Raw genomic sequence first — 24,920 nt, forward strand, 5'->3', positions numbered from 1 at the left:
GCACTGGGGGAGCATTACTGACGTACCCAGACACACTGCATTAAAGGGACTGGATTATTTCTAAATGCAGGAGGAAGGGCACACAGTCATAATGTCCAATGTTATGATGCTGGCAATGTCGACATGTCTGTCAACGCTTGCACCATGTCGACATAATGAATGTAGACTTCGTTTACCAATCCCGGAGGAAGGGGATCTTGGAAAGGGGCCATACTGCAGGAGAGGCTTCCGTAGTAGCAGCACTTCTGAGGGTCTGTGCAGCCCCTCTGGTCGGATATATGGGGGGTTACTAGGTACAGAAGGTCGCGTTTACTGTTGCTGCTCCGCTATGCAGAACGGCAGCAGGGAACAGGACGTACCTCTCAACTGTCGGGGCAGCGGTGCCAGTGGCCGGGACAGCAGAACCGAGCCCTCATATCGGGGCAGTTATGAGATATGCCTATAAATAATATCACCAAGGAGGAGCTCCCCTCTCACCATTGCAGTGTTGGAGGGACAATAGGTAGAAAGTTATACATTTTAATTAAAACATATTATTGAATGGCTGAGTGGAGGGTAAGTAATCCTCAGCGGAGTCTAATGACGTATCTCACAGTGATTGAGCAGATGGGAATGGTGCTTAGCAAGTGTAAAATAAGCACTGTATTTCTCTTTTTCATGTGATAATTAAATTCCATGGATATAGAGTAGCCCCCTCCCTCCCCCTCCTCCTTTTCTCCTCTTATTGTACAGTGCCATGTGTCTGCTGGCAATGTGCAGGATATAAGCAGACTACATGCTTGCATGCCCATGGAAGGAAGTCAGGTAATAGTTAAATAGGGGAGGAGCTCAGCTAATATATGAAACATACGCCAGCAGCAGCATAGTGACAGCACCACCCATGTTATGCAAGCTGTGAGCTGCGGCCTTCAGCCATTTCCCGGCCCCAGCTGAGGCAGAAGATAAAATGGCTGTCCGTGGTGTATGAGCACAAATGTAGCGCTGTAGCTGTCGCTGGACGCAAGAAAATGCCCAAAATAAATTTTCTTGCTGAATGCAGCTCAAAATGAATCTTGTGTTTCTCTCCCTGTTGTACAACTACAAGTCCCAGTATGCCTTGTGTGTCCTATAAGTGATTCATCAGTGCATTGTCTAATTATTCTCCAACATATTCCCATGGTCTCAACATAGTAATTTCCTCAAAGCAAAGGAGATTGAAAACAGATCTGGAAAACTGGGGCTTCCAGCAGCTGATATTAAACCATGTAGCAGAGCAGCTGGTCTCTCCTTTCTAAATGTGCTGTAGGTGCTCAGGGCCTGATTCAGAGCCGGACGCTCTGACAGAGCGCTCGCTCTGAATCAGGGCCGTCCCTCTGTTGTTTTTGAGCGGCCTCCTGGCCGCTCGCATAGCTGTGGGTGACCACCCACAGCTATAGCGAGCGGCCAAAAGGATGGTCGCAATGGTAAGACCATCGCGACCATCGGGCTTGCGACGAGACCCTTGTGGTAGGGTCTCGTTGCTGCAAGCCCTGGAGTGCTTTCGGCTCTATCAGAGACGAGAGCACTCCCACTGACATCACTTGTGATGTCAGTGGGGCCGGCCCCAGACGGTAGGCGTTCCCATGGGAACGCCTCTGTCTGGGCAGCCACACCCCCGGCACGCCCACCAAAGGGGGCGTGCTGTCACTCACCATCGACAGCACGCCCCCTTTGTAGCGAAACCTGGAGCGACGACTTGGCCGGCGCTATCCGGGTCTCGTGCATGCGCACGACGGAGCCGGCTCCCTCGTGCGCATGCGCACTGGGCCAACATCGACCCACTTGCGAGCGCTCGCGAGCGGGTCTGAATCGGGCCCTCAGTTAGGGATGGCCATCGACCATCAATGGCAGCGATGGATTTCAAAGGCTAATAGTAGTTAATGCTAAATCAGGCTTGTTTAGCATTAATAACTAATGCCCTTTGAAATCCGTCTGTCAAAGCTGACGATCATTGGTGGCTTGAAAAATCACAGCATATTAAATCTGCCCTCAGTCTGTGGTAGGGATGGCCAAAGACTATCGATGGTTATCAACCATTGATGGTTTTGCCATTGATGTTGGTGTTCTGATGGTTCTCCACTATGGATGGCATTTTTTCTTCCCCTCGGCGCATAGAAACTGAGCTTAGGCCCTGATTCAGACCCACTCGCGAGCGGCTGTCCGCTCGCAAGTGGGTCGATGTTTTGCACTGAGCATGCGCACGACGGAGGGAGCTCCGTTGTGCGCATGCGCCAGACGCGACGAGCGAAGGAAAGTCCTTCGCTCGTTGTGTCTGATCAAAGGGGGCGTGCTGTCGATGTTGATTGACAGCACGACCCCTTTGGTGGGAGTGCCGGGGCTTGCCTCCCTGACGGGGGCGTTCCCACGGGAACGCCTCCCGTCAGAAGCCGGCCCACTGACATCACTAGTGATGTCAGTGGGAGTGATTTTGGCTCTGATAGAGCCAAAATCACTCCGGGGCTTGCGGTTGAAAACCTCAACCGCAGGCTCCGGCTCGCAGTTTCGATGGTCGCGATGGTCACGACCATCGCGGCCATCAAACTGCACGCTCGTATAGGCTGTGGGTGGTGACCCACAGCTATACGAGCGTCCAGGAGGACGCTCCATTTTTATGGAGGGCGGCCCTCATTCAGAGCGTGCGCTCTGCTCAGAGCATACGGCTCTGAATGAGGGCCTTAGTCCCGGCCCTCAGTGATTGGCCCACTTCCTGCCAGCCCCCTCTTCAGGGATGTTTTCCCATGCTTTCATGTCATCGATGTTAATTACAAATGGCACCATCGACGGCCATTCCTAGTCTGTGGCTTCCTGCTGCCTCCATTCCCCTCCTCACATCATGTCACTGCCCCTGTCACATGCAGCCCTGTCCACACTGGCCCATCCCACATCTCCTGATATACTCTGTGCTGCTGGGGGACCCTGCTCCTTCCACTATATAGCTCTCAGTCTGTGGCTTCCTGCTGCCTCCATTCCTCTCCTCACATCATGTCACTGCCCCTGTCACATGCAGCCCTGTCCTCACTAACACATCACTCATCTCCTGATATACTCTGTGCTGCTAGGGACCCTGCTCCTCCCACTATATAACTCTCAGTCTGGGGCTACCTGCTGCCTCCATTCCCCTCCTCACATCATGTCACTGCCCCTGTCACATGCAGCCCTGTCCTCACTGACACATCATTCGTCCTGATATACTCTGTGCTGCTGGGGACCCTGCTCCTCCCACTATATAACTCTCAGTCTGTGGCTTCCTTCTGACTCCATTCCCCTCCTCACATCATGTCATATACAGCCCTGTTCTCACACATCACTCATCTCCTGATATACTCTGTACTGCTGGGGACTCACTGCTGGGACCTCCCACTGTATAACACTCAGGGGTATATTTACTAAATTGAGAGTTTTTAGAAGTGGAGATGTTGCCCATAGCAAAAAAAAACAGATTCTAGCAATTATGTTCTAGAAGGTGCTAGATGAATGTATATAGAATCTGATTGGTTGCTATGGGCAACATCTCTACTTCTTAAACCTGCACTTTAGAATATATATACCCCTGGGTCTGTGATTTCCTGTTGCCACCATCATGTTTCTGCCCCTGTCACAAATGTCACACCCCGTAAGGCTGCAGATGGATTTATAGTATCATATCTCTCACATCGCTACATACCTAAGACCTCAGGGCATCAGTAAGCTTGCATGGAAATGGAATGCAGAGATTCTGTCTTGTGTAAGGGACTTCCTCAAATTACACCCCTTCATTAACCCCCTGAATCTAACTGTGGGGGCTGTGACTTGCTTCCAGCCAAGACTGTCAGAGAAGTGACTTTGCAGCAATTACGAGAGTGGGTGTCAGTAAAGCTTTGTATGATGCAATGAGGATGGTTTATTAGGACAACTCGCAAAGATAAAGGGCCTGATTCAGACCTGCTCACTAGGCTGCGTTCGCACGCTGCTATCCGATTTTTCGCTGTCTGCGCATGCATATGCATAACAGTGCGCGAGCCAGTCATTGAGATCAGGAAGCGATCGCCCACAACACACAGACTGCTCACTACTTTGACTGACAGAATGTGCATTTGTGGGTTGTGACAGGAAGGTCCTTGAAAATGGGGGAGTGGTGTTGCGGACGCAGGCGTGTCTGAGCGTCAAAAAGCCGCTTATAAGGCGTGCATGACTAAAAGGCAGCGTCATTGTACACGTCACCTGGCTGTTTGAAGCACAGAAGCACTCGCAATGCTTGCGGTAGGGTAGGGTCAACCACAAGCACTGCGTATGCCTCTGACGGTTCTCGATGTTACCGATTGTTATATACACTTCCTGGAGATAACGTGTGCTGCGAAGGGAAAGGGTGCGTCATTAGACTGGCTTGCGATCACACTGCCACCGCACGCTAAGATATAGTGGACGTAATAATGTCTTAGCGCGTGATTGCAGCTTCTGCATATATTAGCAGCTGATGGCTGCGTGCGAACGCTTCCAGCGAGCAGGTCTGAATCGGGCGCAAAGGGCCTGATTCAGAGACGCTCGTAAGCAGCCGCTCGTTCACTCTTAACTATGTTCGCACAACTGCGCATGCGTATGGGTCGTAATGTGCATGCGCCAACCACTCATTGCGGTCGGAAATCGTGCGCTCGTAAAACAGCGAGGGGCTGCTAATTTGAGTGACAGAATGTACCGTTTGTGGGTGGTAACGGGGGAAGGTGCTTGAAAACGGGGAGTGGAGATCTGAACGCAGGCGCGCCTAACGGTCAAAAGGGCGTTTAATGGGAGTGCATAATTAGTAAAGGAGCGTCATCGGCCACGTCACTTGGTTGTCTTTTAGCCTGAACTGCTCGCAGTGATAGCGGTAAGAAAATCCTACCACAAGCACTGCGAGCAGGTCAGACGCCTTTCGATGTTCCCAATTAATCAAATAAATAGCGGAGATGACGTATGATGCGAGCGGCCAGGGGGCGTCTTTACAAAATAGCAAGCGCATTTTTCGGACGCTCGCTCAGACATGGAGGCGTCAACAGACCACAAAGAGCGAGCGCTCAATTTAAATACCCGGCCCCGTTTTTAGAACGAGCGTCCGCAAATAGCGTCCGGGTCTGAATCAGGCCCAAAGTTCAATGATTCAAGATAAATTGTAGATTTATACTTCCAAAAGTATGGTACGATGTGTCAAAATATTCATAATGTACATATGTTTTGCTTTCCTGGTGGTTTAGTGGGATTCGGGGACACTGGGCTGTTAGTGATTCTGGGTTGCACCCCTGGGATACTGCCAAACCTGGAGATTTAATCGTCTCGGAGGACACCAGAGCCTGGGGAAATTAGCCTATCTACAGAATCTGCTCGAATATCGCTGGGCAGACTCGGCCTCTTGACTAAAAGTAAAGTGACCATGCTGGCCGTTGTGCCCTGATAATTGGGCCAGCATGGATTGGGTAAAGGGGCTGGTTTGCAATAAGTGTAAACACTGTATACAAGAGGGTTAATATCCCACATAAAGTTGTAAGCATCTCTACCTTCCTGATATTTGTACATGTTCTTGACTCAATGACCCTCAGAGACAATAAGCATGACTACTTACAGATAAGATCACACACTTTTTTCAGTCCCCAGCACCAGTGCGGCCATTAACAACCATGTGGCTCACAGCCAATCAGCTAGAGCAGTCTCTGATTGGCTGGCGTCCAGCAAGTGATAGAACCCACGAGGTTCCCGTCATTTGCCAGGGAAGAGATGTATGTGAAAACACATCTCTTCACTCTCCGTGGTTCAGGTAAGTCAGTTTGATTTTTTTGTATGGCCGACACTCTACTGGAGAAGAGGACCGACCTGCGCCAGGAGGTAGGTGAGTATTTTTTATTTATTTTTGTGGGGATAATTTGGGATTTCTACTGGAGAAGGGGAGTATATTATGTGTGTTTGTGTGTAATAAATGTATACTTTCTACAGTGTGTGTACTGTTGTTTTTTTTCACTTTTTTTTTTACAGTGGGTGTACTGATGCCAGCCGCCTGCTGGCACTTGTAGTACCACAAGTGCCAAAGGGCAGGCACGCTGGCACCTGTAGTCCCACTGTAAAAAACAATAGAATACATTTATGATTATCGCTACTACCCCTGCACCAACCGGCCAAGGGTGCAGGGAAGAGCTCCAGGCTTTAGCCTAAGCCTGTGGTGCTCAGGAGAGGGGGGACTCCTTTATTGGGGGGTGGTCCCTACCTCCCCTGAGATGCCCAGCCTGGGCTGACTATCTTGGGATGTTAATGCTTTGGCTGGGGTGACCCAGTGAAAGGGTCACCTGGCTGAGGCGTTACGCCCCAGTCTGGTGCTGGTTTTAAAAATACAGGGAACCTCACTTTTTTCCCCGTATTTTTAAAACCAGGACATCTCACAGACCCCAGTGCTGGTCCATAAAATACTTGGGACCCTACACATTTTGTCCCCTGTATTTTTAGAACCAGGACTGGCTCCCAGAGCCTGGGGCTGGATATCCTTTTGGAGGGGGAACCCCACGTAATTTTTTTTACAAAAATTTTACTTTTTTTTTGTTAATTACAAGCAGAAATATACACAGATCACACTGTTCTGCCAAACACCTAGCTTAGGAGGCAATCTATTTAAAACTTCTATCTTGGACCAAGTTTGCTAAAATGACACCCTTCATTATAATCACAATTCTTAGTAAATTCCTGTGTTGTATTCTTGGCTATAGAAAGTACCCGTGAGTTTGGTCAAATTAGATAACGGAGTTGTGGACAGTGACCCAACATGGGGCACTTCCTGGCTTGTAAGCGGTTGCACAGATTTTCCCGGCACACTCTGGACCTTCCATCTGCAGGAAGGAACATTTGTAGGTACCGAACTTTTTGACCAATGTGATAAAAACTGTGACCACGCTAAAAGTGACGCTTGTAATAAATACATTTCTGATGTCCCTTCATTCTCACAATATTTGAAGACATGGAATATTTAAAATTGAATAGTAGATAAGGAAAAAGTCATAAGGACGTGGTCCTACAGTGTTCATAGGATGCATTGTTTTTCTTGAGATGTATATAAGTAACTATATGTGGGGTACACTGCGTTGATTATATGTACTTGCATATAAATGGGGACTTGGGAGGGGTGTGGACTGTACAAAGGGCCTGAGATAGATGCTGATGCCGCCTCTGTGTGCGCAGTGGATTACGCAAATATGCGAATGTCACAGACGCCTAGATTTGTATTGAGACTCTCACCGGCTGCTTCGCAAATCCAAGTGCAAAGACGCAGCATCGATCCCAGATCCTTCCATAATTGGTTTTCTGAGTAAACCTATGGTCGCTTCCAATGGTCGCAATTACGGTGGCACCAGAGCCACGTTTTCTAAGTACGGGATCGCAGTCACAGTCTCTGTCGCCCCATAAATGGTAGTGACACGCCTGCGTTTTTGCTGAAACTCCCCAGTCCCTTCCCCCAAACGCTCCGACCGTTCTCAGTAATGTAACAACTCTGACACACAATCAGACCTCCGATAATCCCTCATCTTGCATCCTTATACGCCACCATCGGTCGCACCATTGAAACTTGCACCAGCCCTATGACAGCCAGTGTCTCCGGCTGACCGCGGTTTCCGATGCCTGAGGCAGCAGTACATGTCATTCTGTGACACAGTGATGCAGAATTAACTACAGCTGTCATTTATTACCCAGACTCCAACCTTGTGATGTTTCCTGATGTCCAGCGCAAACATGGCCTCCTGCTAAGTTCTAGCTTGCCCAGGTGTAAGGCTTCTATCCAATCATGGCGTTCCTTACTGCATCACGTGCGCACGGAGAGGAGGGCCCACGCCTGCACAATACATTGCTGCTGTTGTTTCTGTATTGAGCGCAAGCTTAACTTTCATCCGTCAGGAATCGCGCATCCGCAGTGCTACTATTGCAGGGGATCATGGACAGACAAGCAAAGTGTTCTGCCATGCCATTATTATTCTTCATAGTGCAATAAGAACAGTTTATCGCAGAATGATAAAGTAACACTTCTGTACATTGCGGTCCCCATACCTGGTATAGGAATGCGATGTTGTGCGAAATTACAGGGACCGCAGGTGGAATCAATGGTGTCTCTGTCTTGCTGCTGAATTGTGAAAACGCCTGAAAAAGAGATAATTACCGCATGATAAATGAACCTTTAAATTCTGGTAACACCTTTCCCCGTCCTTCCACATAAATAAGGGCTGTTGGCAGAACTAGCTAACTTTGCAGCTTAAAATAACAAAAAACTTTAGCACAGTAGTTTCACATCCCCCCTCTCCCCGCTCGTCTTAGCACCCTGACCACTCCAGGCCTCACCAGTGTCAGAGGACAGTAAGGAAAGAGTGAGAGGCGCATTATCAGTAATGTTCTGGCCACGATCGGACATGCAAGAACATCTCAACGACTACACAGCGTAACATGGAGAATCTACCGCTATGTGGCCTGTTATTGCTTTATCTTCAGAACAGTGAGTAATGCCATACACCCCTGTGCTCTGACAGGTGCAGTGTGTCTCTTCATTCACATCATGAACCTAGCCGTGTGCTTATCTGGTGTTCTGCATCTAGCACAGGTGACCTAGTTTTTGCCTGGGGCGGAAGGTGGTGTTATTAGTGTCCAGAGGCAGTGGGGGTGCGGTGCCATGAGTGGTACTTGTCACACAGATATACAGATTCTATTAGCAGAGACTGCGGTGACAGCAGGTGATCATGTAAAGTGTCACAGTGATGTGCAAGCGGAATGTGCTGGGGATTAGATGTATAGCGCAGTGGTTGGTGCTGGTGGCGGTTAGTACACATGTGGTGCAGCTTAACCAGGTCTTCAATTTATTGTATATCAGGTAGAACAACAGGTAGCAGGTGACACAGGGGATGGTGTAACAGCAATAGGTGTAATACACTGTTTTATAGTCTGAAGTTCAGGGTATTGCTGGATGTTATAGTGCACCAGGCGTGACGGCGATTCTGACACCAGCGGATAGTAGCACTGGTGGTCTCGTGTGCAACAATCATGTATAGTGCACATGCGGGCATACAGTATATCAGGGCACTGTAGAGCTCTATGGTGGTGAGAGTCTCCTGGTCCGACCTGTCATGGACGCTGGGGAGTAAAGTGCAGTAGCACATGTCAGAAGTCAGACGTCTCTAGCTGAGTCCTGGTGGGTCCTAGTGACCGCCGGCTTTGTCCTACCTGTACAGTGCTGGAAGGAAAAAGCGCAGGAGCACACTCCCGACAGATTTCCGAATGATGTATGAAGCAGTGAAAAAAGTGGGACCAGTGAAAAAGTTACCCATAGCAACCAATCCCTTGCATGGGTGTAACTACCATAGGTGTAAGGGGTGCAGCTGCTATGGGGCCCAGAGCTGAGGGGGACCCATCTTCCTTGTCAAAGTTTCACCATTGGGTGGTACATAGGGGCCCTTACACACTTTTGCTATGAGGCCTACAAATACCTACAGTAGTTATGCCCCTGGGCTTGATGTAAACATGTTGTACTTTTCTTTGCTGTGCATCATTCTGGCTGTAATGGTCATTTTATATATATATAACACATCAGTTGGCTACATGCAGTTTATTAGGTTACATGAAGTTGGTAGATCTGATTCCATATCTGGTTCTGTTTCTGCATCAGGTGTTTTCGGTAGAGCATCCTGCGGAGAGAGAAGAAACGTATCCGGCACAGAGGGAGGAGATGTGACGCTGTCTGTGGGTCTGACTGGGATCAGAGACATCTCCTGGATGACTGGCATGCAACAATTTGTTATAACAGAGCCGGGTAAACCTTTGGGTAGACATAAACTGTATAAAGGACGACTGAATGTCACATCTGATGGATCCTTAATTATAACTAATCTATCCAAAGACGACCAAGGGATCTATACAGCTAATATACGGAGACAGACATCAGGACAATGTCCACAGATATATGATCTCAGAGTATACGGTAAGTTACTGTCACTCACTGATCTATGTGTTCTGATTATGTATTGTACAATATTTCCTCATGGGGTGTTTCAAACTAACAAAACCAGGAAGTAATAAAAAAAACAAAAGCTATAAAAACGAGCTTCCAGCTCGTATGCGAATATGCGTCCAGTCAGATTATAAGCTCTCTAAAGATAATTCTTTAAACTCCGTAATTTTAACCATGTCAGTTACCTGTAACTAAAATGGTGATGTATTTCAGAAAAAAGGGAATTGGACTGATTTGTGTTTATGTCTAAGGGTGGGATGTACTAAAAGCTAAAATGCGGTCAAAACACTGAAGGCCCTCATTTTCGGACATTCTGTGCATGCGCAGGACACCAGAGGGAATTCTGGGTCATAAACCCATTAGTCCCACTATTGTAAAGGACAGTTCTTATCAGGAGAGCTGTCCTTTGTGATTTTAATTGCGTTTCTAGGTACATACCGGCGAATGCGATGCTTAGGTCATCCCGCCCTCAATCAATAAGATTTTTTTTTTTAAAAGAGCGACAAATGCAGAAGTATACCGGTATTATTTGGCGCACATTATTATTGCTGTTCTAGACTAATGGCGTTAATGGATAACTGAACGTTTCTGCATTTATGAGCAACATTGAAGCGCACATTGGGCCTGATTCAGACCCGGTTGCAATGAGCGTACGCTCGCATGATGCGTATGCAAATATTTGAAAGTGACGTGGCGGGGAGTGATCGCTCGCCAAGGCATAAGCACGCCCATCGTACCTGTACGAGCGTTCGCTTTATGTATGCAGACTCCCCTTAGCGAATGCAGAGACGCCCACTGCCCCGCGTCATCTCCTGGAAGTTTGTGAAAACATTGGTACATCGACCACTATCGGATGTGAATGCAGTGCTTGTGGTAGCTTTTTTCTACCGCAAGCATTGCGAGGAAAACACAGGAAAAAAATGGCTGGTGACGTGTACTATGACGCTGCCTGTTAATTATGCACAACTCTAAAACGCCGTTGAAACACTCGGGCACACCTGCGTTCGCATCTCCAACCCCCTGTTTTTACTGGACTGCCCCTGTCACCACCCACAAACGGCCTCACCTGTCACTCACTCTGCTGGGCCGGCTTTGCTGTGCGAGCGAGGGATCTGCGATCGCACAGTGTAGTTCGCGCATGCGCAGATTAGCAACCATCGGCAATTGTGAACGGACTGCAGATACCGTCCGGGTCGGAATCAGGCCCATTGGCTCCCGTTATAAGTATCAGATGAGACCTTAAGACTGGCAGCTCTGCGCTGGGAGTGAAGGTTCTGTGCCAGTTCTCGCGCCCCTCCCAAGGAACCTGCTCACTCCACCCAGATCTTCCCCTCCACCCCGGCAAACTTCTGCTTATTTCCACAAATAATAAAGAAACACAGACATTACAGCACTTTAACACCATGAAAATGTGGGTTTTGTTATTTTACCAACCAATACAACAGATATAAGAGCAGTGTTTTTACCTTTCGGTCTGTGCCTTAATACTAAATACTAGAATCAGCCCTTCCCCTGGTGTGCAGCCGTGCGTCTGAGTGTGCAAGGCCTGGAACGACCACTTTGTGCATCTATAGACGCCACCAACGGCCGCACCATGGAAACTCGCACCTGCCCCATACTAGGTGCATAGTGTACGGCCTCCGATGTAAGTGAGTAAGCATCTGAGTGCGCAGCCGGTTATACGACATTCCCGTGACACTCCCATAACCTCATAAGATGTGCGTTGGAGTAGTCACCTCCCAGTCACCGCCCAGGATATTTCCAGAACATTTTTGAGATTGTGACTCAGTGGGACGTATTCGCGCTTTGCAACTTGTAATACATACGCTGTTGAAAACATTGACCAATTGCGCGATTATACCATTGCCTCCAACCCAAAATAATCTGGCCCCGTGTATACCTTATTCATAGAGAATAAGCACCGCATATTAGTATACAGAGGACGAGTTTGATTGTATCGTATAAATTAAAACCTAAGCGTTAATGAAGAAATATATCGCACATATATCTGTGAACGACATCTGTCACAGCTATATCAGGTGTACACACCGGTCGATGCCAGGACGATATCCGCTGTATGAACGATATATCCATCAGTGTGTACGCAGCATAACTCAGCTGAATAACTGTACTGCACATCAATAATGATGAATAGGATTTATAGTATATAATAAATCCCATATGCTTGTAATAAACCAGAAAGTATCTGCTGACAAGAATTAGCCCTGACTCAAACTTGTTGCAGTATAATGACAACATCCGCAGAGGATATCAATATACCGAGAACATTTATATTATACAGTAACTTAAAATAACTGTGTAATAATGTTATATAATAACCATACAAGGAGGCAATAACTCGATCTGAGTGTTTTTTGATTCCAGAGGGTAGTACTTAGAAGGGGGTTTCAATCCTGATTTTGATACTTCCTTGTAATTCTTCAAAATGCCTGATTCTTTTTTAATATAATGCCTTTTCAGGGTCAAATTCCTTGTAAATTTATTTAGGTCGATGAACATCTGAAATTTGTTAATTTTAGTGGTGGGAGCAAAACAAAAACCCTTTTCAGCAATGATGCATCCACTCTGGATAATTGATACTTAAAAAGATTATAAATGCCTTGTTTTTGAAGGGTATCATTGGACACTATTTTAGGTTCCTTCTTTTTTGGTTTCTTTCTTCCTCCTCTTTTCCCTCTTCTTCATGATATTTCCTTTTTAAGGGGGATGCTTTTGTAGACTATTGTTTGATCAGATACTTGGTGTACCGCTCCCAAGGGTGTGAATTGAAAGGGGGTGTTTGACAATCACTTTCTTCCTCTGATTCTATTCTATTTAACATAGAGAATCTATTGCTTTGTGGAAGGTGTGTAGGTCTCCATGTAGCAACATAAATCGGTTTGGAATATCTAGGTTTCTGTGGTACATTGACCCATTCATTGGTATAAAAATTTTTATTGTGATTTTTATAAAAATTACTATGACTTTTAGAATTATCAAAATGCCTATTGGACATTCGTTGTCCATTTTTACTTCAGTCTTGGATTCTATTCTGAGTATAGTCTGCCTTATCTCCTAGGAATTTCCTCTCTTTGATCTGTGTGACCTCTGCCTCTACTCTGGCTAATTTTTTATACAGAACTACTAAATTGGATTTAAAGTTTTCGTCATTCTTTTTAGGTTCTAAAATCAATTCCTTATTTTTAATCTCTCTCTCTATGGTTTCCAAGTCATTTCTTTTTTTTTTATAATAAGTTTTCATGAGCTTTAGCGAGCTCTCGTGTGATATCTTATCCCACTCCTTCTGGAAAATGTCATTGTTATGACCAAATGTTGGTCTTTTAACTAGTCTAAGGCCTCTTGGTATACATCCCACTGTAACATACTGCTCAAGGATTGCTATGTACCACCATATGTCAACCGATGTGCCCCTTACACCTCTCCTAACATCTATTGCCATGGAAAAATGCAGTCCCAGGCAGGATAGAGGTCCTAAAATCGGGACTGTCTAGTATAAATGAGGACGCGTACTATCCACGCACTCAATGTTTTGTGGAATGTCAATTGAAGCATTGGAGAACAATGGGTGGGGGTGTAAACAGCATTATCGTTGTAAATGGAGATTTTAGCTGGAACACATATTGTGTTGCTCGTGTCCTTCAACGTTGTTCCACCCATTGCTTTTGGCATTCCTTTAATCCAACGCAATGTAAATATGTTTCATTTTAGATGGGGAGTTCAAAAGCACAGACACCGTACAAAGCAGTCCCGTCAGTAACCACAGATCCAGCTGGAGGGTTACAGGTGAGGAGACCACCGACCTTTATCTTACGTGTCAGCTCAGTTGGGTTTCAAACTGCATTGTAAGTGGACATCTTACCACGACGTAACATAAACATATGTCCTCATGGTCTCTTGTGCCAGAAACACTGTACTGTCTTTTTCATCTATCCCTTGTAGCCATCATAGCATATATTGGGGGAGATATGTCAAGCCTTGGAGACATAAAGTGGAGAAGTTGCCCATAGCAACCCATCATCGTCTGTGCTAGATAAATGACAGAAGCTGATTGGCTGCAACTTCTCCACTTTACCGTTCTCCAAGGCTTGAGACATCTCCTCCATTCTCCCGGCATGCTCCAAACTCCCTCAATAGGAATTTGGCAGTCTGACAGCTCCTGGGTCCCGTGCATCAGTTGGGAACCATTAGAGGTGTTCTATACAGAACATTCTGCATGTGATGCACGTCATCCTCTCCTTACTCTGGACATTTTCTCATTACCCCTCATATACTGTACATGGTAATGCTAAAGGAGACTAATTACACTCAAGGCATCCCGCTCCTGAGCGGGGGTGGGTTTTTAGTCTACAGCCTGATATCTGCACATGCTAAGAGCTGAAGACCATTGGGGTCTGGCATTACTTTCAGTAGAATTAATTTGCGCTCAACAAGCACAATTTATTTGGGAAAGCACATTTATAGGCTCAAATTGATGCATACTTCCCTATTTACCCGGAATGTCTGGTAGACTCCCAAATTTCAGATGGCTCTCCAGGACACCCAGGAAAGGAGGCAAATCTCCTTGACATCCACGGCCATCCACTTCATGAGTACAGTGACTGCTCCAGTTGGTCATTGGCAGAAGAGGGGTGGGTACATCGAGAGAGCAGCAATAAGGGTATGTGCAGGATGGGTCCTACTAAACATCATGACACACTAGACCCAAGTACTGAAGGCACTGTAAACTGATGAAATGTCAATGTAATTTGAAAGTTGACAAAGTCCCTGGTGGTCTAGTATGGTGACTTGCCTGGTATGGTGAGTCCGGCAGCTCTAGAAGTGTCTTCCTGGTCCAGCGATGATGACCTTCAAAGGATTTAGGGGCACATCCTGCACTCAATATTTCTCTAATCCTAACACTCCCCCCAGTGCCTAACCCTCCTTTCCTGTAGTGTAACCCTAACCCTCTCCTAGTGCCTAACCTTCCTTTCCTGTAGTGTAACCCTAACCCTCCCCCTAGTGCCTAACCCTCCTTTCCTGTAGTGTAACCCTAACTCTCCCCCTAGTGTCTAACCCTCCTTTCCTGTAGTGTAACCCTAACCCTCCCCTAGTGCCTAACCCTCCTGTAGTATAACCCTAACCCTCCTGTAGTATAACCCTAACCCTCCCCCTAGTGCCTAACCCTCCTTTCCTGTAGTGTAACCCTAACTCTCCCCCTAGTGCCTAACCCTCCTTTCCTGTAGTGTAACCCTAACCCTCCCCCTAGTGCCTAACCCTCCTTTCCTGTAGTGTAACCCTAACCCTCCCCTAGTGCCTAACCCTCCTGTAGTATAACCCTAACCCTCCCCCTAGTGCCTAACCCTCCTGTAGTGTAACCCTAACCCTCCCCTAGTGCCTAACCCTCCTGTAGTATAACCCTAACCCTCCCCCTAGTGCCTAACCCTCCTGTAGTGTAACCCTAACCCTCCCCTAGTGCCTAACCCTCCTTTCCTGTAGTGTAACCCTAACTCTCCCCCTAGTGCCTAACCCTCCTTTCCTGTAGTGTAACCCTAACCCTCCCCCTAGTGCCTAACCCTCCTTTCCTGTAGTATAACCCTAACCCTCCCCCTAGTGCCTAACCCTCCTGTAGTGTAACCCTAACCCTCCCCTAGCGCCTAACCCTCCTTTCCTGTAGTGTAACCCTAACCCTCCCCCTAGTGCCTAACCCTCCTTTCCTGTAGTGTAACCCTAACCCTCCCCCTAGTGCCTAACCCTCCTTTCCTGTAGTGTAACCCTAACCTTCCCCCTAGTGCCTAACCCTCCTGTAGTGTAACCCTAACCCTCCCCCTAGTGCATAACCCTCCTGTAGTGTAACCTAACCTTCCCCTAGTGCCTAACCCTCCTTTCCCGTAATGTAACCCTAACCCTCCCCCTAGTGCCTAACCTTCCTTTCCTGTAGTGTAACCCTAACCCTCCCCCTAGTGCCTAACCCTCCTGTAGTGTAACCCTAACCCTCCCCTAGTGCCTAACCCTCCCCCTAGTACCTAACCCTCCTGTAGTGTAACCTTAACCCTCCCCTAGTGCCTAACCCTCCTTTCCTGTAGTTTAACCATAACCATCCTTCGCCGGCCTGTGCAGAATGTCAACATTTCACATGTCGACACTTCATATGTCGACATTCTGCACATACCGACATGTTCAATGTCCACATTATGACTACATGCCCAATTTAGGATGGAATTATCCCTTTATAGATAAATGATTAGATGCATTTAATCACTGAAATAGTGCTGTCTCCTTTTACAGAAATGACTTTACCCCTAATGGGTACAGTGGTCTCTGTCGCCCTTCTGCTGGTAGTTTTCATTGTTGTCCTGTTGTTCAAGTACCGTAAAAAACCATCTCGGCCACCTGTCACCTCTCCATCACAGGATGTCCCTGCAGCAGGTAAGTGTATCCTGTCCTATACGTACGTCAGTTTGTCACTAGAGATGAGCGATGCTGGGGCAGAAACATTAACATTTTGTGGCAGTTTGGCAGAGGTGCCGAGTCCTGGTAATCTAATCTTGTGAGTAACGCTGATGCTTTGTCATTCTGCAAGTGTCCCCCTATGTGCCTGGCAGGGGGTGGTGATGCATGTCTCTATTACACCTACCTCTGCAGTACTGTTGGCTCCACCACCCCGCCAAGGTTCAGTCTCTTTCCCATCAGTAGGTGACCAGCAAACAGGTGACCCTGCACATGAAGGCTTACTACTGTAGCAGCAAAGTGTGTAGAGTGTAGATGCAGCGAGTGTCGCTTTGTACAGTTACGGGTGTTGAAATGATTGAGTTTCCATACTCACTTGGTATAAGAAGGGACGGTCTTGTGTGTGTTGCTCAGTCTCTCTCACTCCTCGGCACAGCTGCATCAGACTCCCATTACCCCAGGGACGGGCAGCCTTCAACCGACAGGGCAACATTCAGAGCAAGCACCCATGCTTACACTCCTCTGCTCACATGCAGGACCAATCAGAGGCCTCCTGACCTGACGGTACACTGGGCCTTCACATTCCCTACCCATCTCAGCAACACACCAGTAGTGAATGTAGGATGGTACAGCATACCATTAGGCTATTAGTAGCCGGTACGCCGTACCTGCTCCTACCACCTTACTGCCGGCAATTATTGCATGGATGATGTTTTAGTTGTTGCTCAACAAACCTGGCTTTGCCTTTTAAATGATTGCCCCTTAAAAACATTGGGTAGACTCGCCGGGAACTCGTCGATGCCTGCAAGTTGCAAGCTATTCCATTTACCCCAAAGCCTTTCAAATATGCCCAGCACTCTTCATAGTGAGTTACTCAGAAAGTAAAGGAGAACAGTCTGTATATATAAACAGTGCTCTGGGGTTCACCAGCAGAGCTTCTCATAGAAGCTCTGCACTCAGGAGGAATCAGGAACACAGGTAGGTTATATAAGGTCACAGGGGAAATTACATGTCTTTTAGCATTTAGTTAGTGTCAGACTGGGGCATAAAGGGTCCATCAGGGAATGCAGTGGGAGGGACACAAACTTAAGGGGTGTGGCCAGACAGAGGAGGTGTGGTCATCTACAACAGAAGGACTTGACCATTAAGCTGCATACACACACAACGATTTTGTTACCAACGATTTTCTGAACAATTTTATGAACGATTTTCTGTCAGATTTTTTAAAGTGTAATGAACGATTATTTTGAACTACAAACGATTTTTGCATATTCCCTTAATGAAAATCGTTGAGTTGGTAAGTCTGACTGAACTACAAACGTGAACGTGCATGAACGATAATCGTTTTAACTCAGAAAGTGAACGATTCTTACGATTGAACGATAAACATATCGTTAACGATAATCGTTCAAAAAATCATTGTGTGTGTATGCAGCTTTAGAGAGGACATACAAAGAACATAACTCCTTTATAATGGAGGGGACAGGCTTGTGTCAGGACCGCTCACTTTGAAGCAGGAAGCCTAATCTTGATGCTGATTTAATAGAGACAATCCAGTTTAGCCATGATCCTGCTCCACCAAGTTACTTACCTTAGAGGAGGGGGTGGGGCCTCCAGGCAGTGGGGCCTACTGGGGATTTCCCCTGTACACCTGTGGGCCAGTCCAACCCTGTGTAGCAGTCCCTGCCTGTCGAGTGTAGGGCGTCTGGCTAGCGGCTTACTGGCTTGGTGTGTGAATACTACACGTAGAGATATATGTATGAGCTAACCTGACACGCTGTTCTGTCTAGTTCCAGAGAATAGCAGCAGAGAGGCGGTGTGGAAAGAAAATGTGGTGTATTCTTCATACATGGATATCAGACAGAAAGGTCAGTCCTGTTACTTACAGTCATGTATGTTACGTGTATATACCTGCACCTGTCTCTATTATCCAGGAGAGACCTATGTAAAGTAACATTTTCGTAGAGTGATCCTTCTTTGTATAAACTATTATTTCCAAACATTTACAAGAGTACACGGAGCCAATCACTGTATACTGTATATTGCAGTGAGACCACTCTTATAACTGCAGGTGTTTACAGTCTCATTATTAGTTTATACCAGGCAACATCATCCTTTCACAGCCAAATAGAGAAGAATTAACTCCTTACCAGAGCCGGATTAGGGGCTTTGGGGAGCCCTATGGTCTAATATTAAGCGCATAGTAATAACTCACAAGATAAAGATAGTGAGAGAGTTAAGGTCCCCATACACGGTGCAAGGCAATAGGGGATCCGTCGTCCCACATATCGGGCGGTCCGCACACACGGTGCGATCGGGTGGCCGACCGCCCGATTTGCCGGCTCCCCCCTCTCTCACCCGCATAGCATCCCCTGATCTTATGGTCCTGCAGAGAGATCAGGGGGTGCGATGTATGACCCCACGGGAGCGCGCTCGGTCCGACATCAGAGCCATACACTGTGCGATATAGAAGGCAAATCGCACCAATCAGTCGGATCGCCTGCTTTATCACCCCATGTATGGGGGCCTTTACTATTCCCTACCCTCAGGCATTCTGGGTAAAGATATGCAAATTGCTCCCTACTTGTCTGATTGAGCAATGCAGTGCCCAGAGCTGGCGGCTTACCGGCATGGGCACAGCCAGAGATGAGGACCCATCAATGCAGATACAGCAGACAGCCTGCTTCTAGCTTACTAGCTCTCATCAGTGTAGGATATGGATTGATGTAATACATATAATAAATATGCCATTGTATTAGTATATACAGTATATTGCAATAAATAATTATGACCTTTTTTCTTTTATTCCAGTCTCTCCATCACCTACCACAGAATAGGTCGTGGTTTCACCACTGAGGAGACAACATGAATACAGCTGTTTGTGAAGGGAATAAACCATATACTGTAGATGACGTGCTCATTACTCGCTATATAATCTATAATAAGGGGCGGATTCTGAGTTCCATGGAATTCTATGTCACGGCTGGATCATGTGATTTTTATGCCGTGTGTGTGCCCTGTGCCGGCATGCCCCCTAAATATATGATGTCATGATGCCACGCCCAGGGGGTGGGGCAGCTGGCTCTAGGAAGTAATGTCGCAGTCTCCTAAGAACGCTCCAGGCGGTGCTGCAGGCTGCCTGCCCGGTGTGTCCATAGGATGCTCAGGGCGGCATTTCAGTAGCGCTACTGGCTGGAGGGCGCCATTCCAGGCAGCCTGCAAGCCACATGCAGATGCCATGGGACAGCAGTGGCGCTGCCCCCGGCGCCCTGTGCTACGTCGCTATTTGCACACCCCTAGTTACAGCCCTGGTTGTAAGCATGTACCACTTGTGGCTGAGCGGGTGTAACTTGGCAGTAACGGGGTGTTTGCACATAGGCTACATGCTCCCAGGGCATGTTGTGGATGTGTAGTCGGAATTGCGTATGCAGAGTCCTTCTGATTCAATGCGGACGCATCTGGCGCGTGACTCCAAACCAGCTACTACATGTGCTAATGGGCTTCTCCAATTAATCTGCTACAACTGATATCATATGTATAACTGTGCTTTGTGTACTGCCTTCTATACCCCAGTGTTCTCTGCAAGCTTTTGGCACTGTATATATATATATAAATAAATAACTTTGTGACAGGCGTCATTTGCTTCCGGAAGTGGGTCGTGAGAATAGACGGAGCCAAACGGTTGAGAAAAAAAATCATCAAATTGCTGTTAATTACTCAGAAGTTAGAAAAACACTAATGATCTATGTAATAAGTCAGGAGCCAAGAGGCAGCCAACACAATGACAGCAGTATTACTATATTATTGTGTGTCTTTAATGGATTAAAAGAACAATAGTAACCAATTATGTGTTGTTGTTGTTGTTGTTGTTGTTGTTGTTGTTGTTATTATGTGAGTGCTTAATTATTATTACTTAAATGAACATAAAAAGGTCCGACCGATATTTTCTAAAACAGACAGTGCAACTATCTATGTACGGCGGCTCTTTCTGGTCACTTACATCCGGTGCCATCTCCTGGCAGCAGAATCTGAGACAATATATAGATACTGTATATATGTAGAGATATATATTGCTTGTGCTGTGCTTGTACTGTGCTTGTGCTGTGCTGTGCTTGTGCTGTGCTTGTGCTGTGCTGTGCTTGTGCTTGTACTGTGCTGTGCTGTGCTGTGCTTGTGCTGTGCTTGTACTGTGCTGTGCTTGTACTGTGCTGTGATGTGCTTGTACTGTGCTGTGCTTGTGCTGTGCTGTGCTTGTACTGTGCTGTGCTGTGCTTGTGCTGTGCTGTGCTTGTGCTGTGCTTGTACTGTGCTCTGCTTGTACTGTGCTGTGCTGTGCTTGTGCTGTGCTTGTGCTTGTACTGTGCTGTGTTGTGCTTGTGCTGTGCTTGTACTGTGATGTGCTTGTGCTTGTACTGTGCTGTGATGTGCTTGTACTGTGCTGTGCTTGTGCTGTGCTGTGCTTGTACTGTGCTGTGCTGTGCTTGTGCTGTGCTGTGCTTGTGCTGTGCTTGTACTGTGCTCTGCTTGTACTGTGCTGTGCTGTGCTTGTGCTGTGCTTGTGCTTGTACTGTGCTGTGCTGTGTTGTGCTTGTGCTTGTACTGTGCTGGGGAGCAAAGACGCTATACTCAATATGTGCAACACTCGCTCAGATTACAGTTACACATTCTGACATTGTTGCGAGATTGCCATAAACTGCTGTTGTTTAAAGTAGGAGGAATCAATGACAGCAAAACTATCACACCAATGTATCAAGTACTAATCCACCGTGATCTGTAATCGATTTATTATTCCTAGACTGCTTTTTGCTATAATCAAACAAATACCATTAAGAAATCATGCGGATTTAATTGAACACCTTATGATAAAAGGATTCAGTTCTATCAACTGAATAGGGCTTAGTACAACCCTTTACACACTTAATTCAATTATATACTGTAAGCCCATTAATTATTGTGATTATATATCCTATCTGTGGTAATAAGACCAGTGAATACCGGACATTGGCCATGATTCAGCAGCTGACTTACACAGATTGGGCGATTATTTGCCATTGCACATGTGTATAAATCTAACTGCGCACGTGTCACTAGCGCTTTGTGATTAAGTACACAGGAATCATTTGCAAAGTGAATGTCGTACCATGAGTGTGCATAAATTAGTCATTGCGATTGCATTGGCAGCGCGAGACCTGTGTGTGCGGAGAGCTGCAGTGTTTGCGGCTGGTCAGACTTGCCGTACACTTCATGCGGTGCGTCGATGGTACCGATGTTTATGCGGGAGTGCGGCATCGGACGGATATGAGAAGGCAGCAGTGGGCGTCTTTATGCCGGCTGAGCTTTGGCAAACAGCATATTTCCGCAACTGCGTTCTGTGCGAAATCACGGCTGCTATCGCAATAGCGTCCGCCACTGAATCTGTCCCATTATTCGAGAGTCACCAGTATTAGTGGATATTTAAGGAGTATAACAAATGCCAGGGGGTTCTTGAATCCTTAATAGGCTGATTGAGGGTTAAGATTTTAACCCCAATTTATCTTCAAATATCTAACATCTTATCGGCTATAATATCTGGACAAGAATCCACAGCTAATATATTGAATTATAACTATAATTTACGATACCAGGAGATATATGTGACAGAGGTTATAATAATAATAATTCCTAATTATTCCAGTATCTAATACCCCTTTTCCACCTAAATTCCGGGTCTGACCTGGAGTTGGAACAAAGTTCCTATCCGGATCAGACCCGAAATTTTGCCGGCGCTGACTCGGGATATTCCCGAGTCAGCGCAGCTCACACCGCAGTCGGGTCTGCATAGACCCGGCTTTTGCGGAGTGAAAGTGGACGCTTGGAGATGATGTCATCTCCAAGCGCCACTGAAGCCGGACCAATCGGCCGGCTAGCAGCGCACTCCAGGTCATCGTGACCCGGAGTGCGCTGTTCCCATAGCAGGGTTTCACGGGCTACGCCCGTATTAAACCCTGCTAGTTACCTGGGTTGGATTGCCGGGTCACTCGACCCGGCGATCCAACCCTCTGCCCTTTTACACCAGGGAGCTGCCCGGGTTAACCCTTCAAAAACCCGGGTTTTAGCTCCAGTGTAAAAGGGGTATAAGTGAACTTCACCGTGGACTTATATTACCTATTATACCCAGATAATATTCTATCGCTAATATATTAAAGTACAACTATAACACATGATACTAGAAGTCATCTCTCAATAGGGGTTTAATTAATCCTAAATACTCCACTAACATACTGACTTTTATTGAAGGTTTATACTTGTCCTTAGCTATTAGCAATGGTAATTCTATTATAATAACAGATCATTTGTGGTTGATTGACCTAGGAAATATACATATACAAAATACATACAGATTGTTGCAGTTTATTTTCATTTGTGGACATACTGTATAGGAACATACATATAATACAATATACCAGTAAATACAGCCCACATTTTAATATTCACGCCATACAATCATATGGTACATTTAAAAGTGGCATTATATTAGTCACATATGTAAGCCACTGTTTAATGTAAACACTATTTCCAGCTTATTGTAAGTTATTTTATTTAATATTTTGACATTTTAAGGTTTTTGTTTGAAGGGATGTAACAATTTTATATATTTATTAAATTTGTGTCCTCATATATCATTGCTGCAGTTGCGCAAAACAGCCCCTCTCGGCGTGCCAGGCTTCGTGCTGCTCTGCCAACGCCGGGCGTCTTCTTTGCCGGAAATGCATCTTAGTCGCAATGTGATGCAAGGATGCACCAGGAAATTGTGCTAATTAATGTCATATGTGACACATCTATATCTATACTCTTAAACTGGGTACACACTAGACGACATGTTGCCCGATCCAGCGGATTGAGCCGACATATCGTCCATGTCGGCAAGTGTGTATGCACTATGACGACCATGCGCGCTCCTCTGGGATCACTCAACGCATCGACAGATCGAGCCTACATGCTGCTCAATCTGTCATTTGTGTGGTCGTTCACCAGATCGTCCAGTGTTAAATGACCGAACCATATGTCATTCATCGCATCATGCGTCGGCCGGTTAGACACATCGTCTAGTGCAGCGATTTTCAACCGCTGTGCCGTGAGCAGTTCCCAAGTGTGCCGCGAGAGAAGCACCGACCAAAGACGCCCCCTGCAGCTTAACCTTTAGCTCTGTGCCCAGGTAGTGCTGAGCTCTCCTGGGTGGCTCCGCCGCTGGTTCTTTCGGCATGAAAATTTCCCATCGCACAGGTCCGTTGGCCCCCTCGTTCACTGGATTTGAAAGCAATAGAACATGTGTGTGATGCAGGTCAATGTGCCATCATTGGCAAGGTTCCACCACCGGCAAATATTAGGGGATAGTGGACCATAATTCATGGGGCATCATGTACACTATCTACAGAGGGTCTCACAGAGCTTGTGGTGGCCATGTGCCATGCTGCTGCTGTAATCCCATCGAAAGGAGGACCTATGTGTTACTAGGCAGGTGTCTCCCTATGTGTTACTAGGCAGGTGTCTCCCTATGTGTTACTAGGCAGGTGTCTCCCTATGTGTTACTAGGCAGGTGTCTCCCTATGTGTTACTAGGCAGGTGTCACCCTATGTGTTACTAGGCAGGTGTCACCCTATGTGTTACTAGGCAGGTGTCACCCTATGTGTTACTAGGCAGGTGTCTCCCTATGTGTTACTAGGCAGGTGTCTCCCTATGTGTTACTAGGCAGGTGTCACCCTATGTGTTACTAGGCAGGTGTCTCCCTATGTGTTACTAGGCAGGTGTCTCCCTATGTGTTACTAGGCAGGTGTCTCCCTATGTGTTACTAGGCAGGTGTCACCCTATGTGTTACTAGGCAGGTGTCACCCTATGTGTTACTAGGCAGGTGTCACCCTATGTGTTACTAGGCAGGTGTCTCCCTATGTGTTACTAGGCAGGTGTCTCCCTATGTGTTACTAGGCAGGTGTCTCCCTATGTGTTACTAGGCAGGTGTCTCCCTATGTGTTACTAGGCAGGTGTCACCCTATGTGTTACTAGGCAGGTGTCTCCCTATGTGTTACTAGGCAGGTGTCTCCCTATGTGTTACTGGGCAGGTGTCTCCCTATGTGTTACTGGGCAGGTGTCACCCTATGTGTTACTGGGCAGGTGTCACCCTATGTGTTACTGGGCAGGTGTCACCCTATGTGTTACTAGGCAGGTGTCTCCCTATGTGTTACTAGGCAGGTGTCTCCCTATGTGTTACTAGGCAGGTGTCACCCTATGTGTTACTAGGCAGGTGTCACCCTATGTGTTACTAGGCAGGTGTCACCCTATGTGTTACTAGGCAGGTGTCTCCCTATGTGTTACTAGGCAGGTGTCACCCTATGTGTTACTAGGCAGGTGTCTCCCTATGTGTTACTAGGCAGGTGTCTCCCTATGTGTTACTAGGCAGGTGTCTCCCTATGTGTTACTAGGCAGGTGTCACCCTATGTGTTAC

The 24,920-nt window shown here is 46.8% G+C and overlaps 1 protein-coding gene across 1 annotated transcript; it reads left to right on the top strand.

The window, feature by feature from the left end:
- The first annotated feature begins 8,423 nt into the window (after positions 1-8,423).
- Positions 8,424-20,213, top strand: LOC148532539 (uncharacterized). Its single transcript, XM_088467711.1, has 6 exons — positions 8,424-8,488; positions 9,653-9,964; positions 13,724-13,798; positions 16,280-16,420; positions 18,232-18,309; positions 19,253-20,213. The coding sequence occupies exons 1-6, from the start codon at positions 8,440-8,442 to the stop codon at positions 19,276-19,278; spliced, it is 681 nt and encodes a 226-aa protein (XP_088323837.1). The 5' UTR covers positions 8,424-8,439; the 3' UTR covers positions 19,279-20,213.
- Positions 20,214-24,920: the final 4,707 nt, after the last annotated feature.

This window comes from Taudactylus pleione, unplaced genomic scaffold, assembly GCF_031769625.1.
Source record: "Taudactylus pleione unplaced genomic scaffold, aTauple2 ptg000073l, whole genome shotgun sequence".
In the NCBI taxonomy this organism is placed as follows: domain Eukaryota; kingdom Metazoa; phylum Chordata; class Amphibia; order Anura; family Myobatrachidae; genus Taudactylus; species Taudactylus pleione.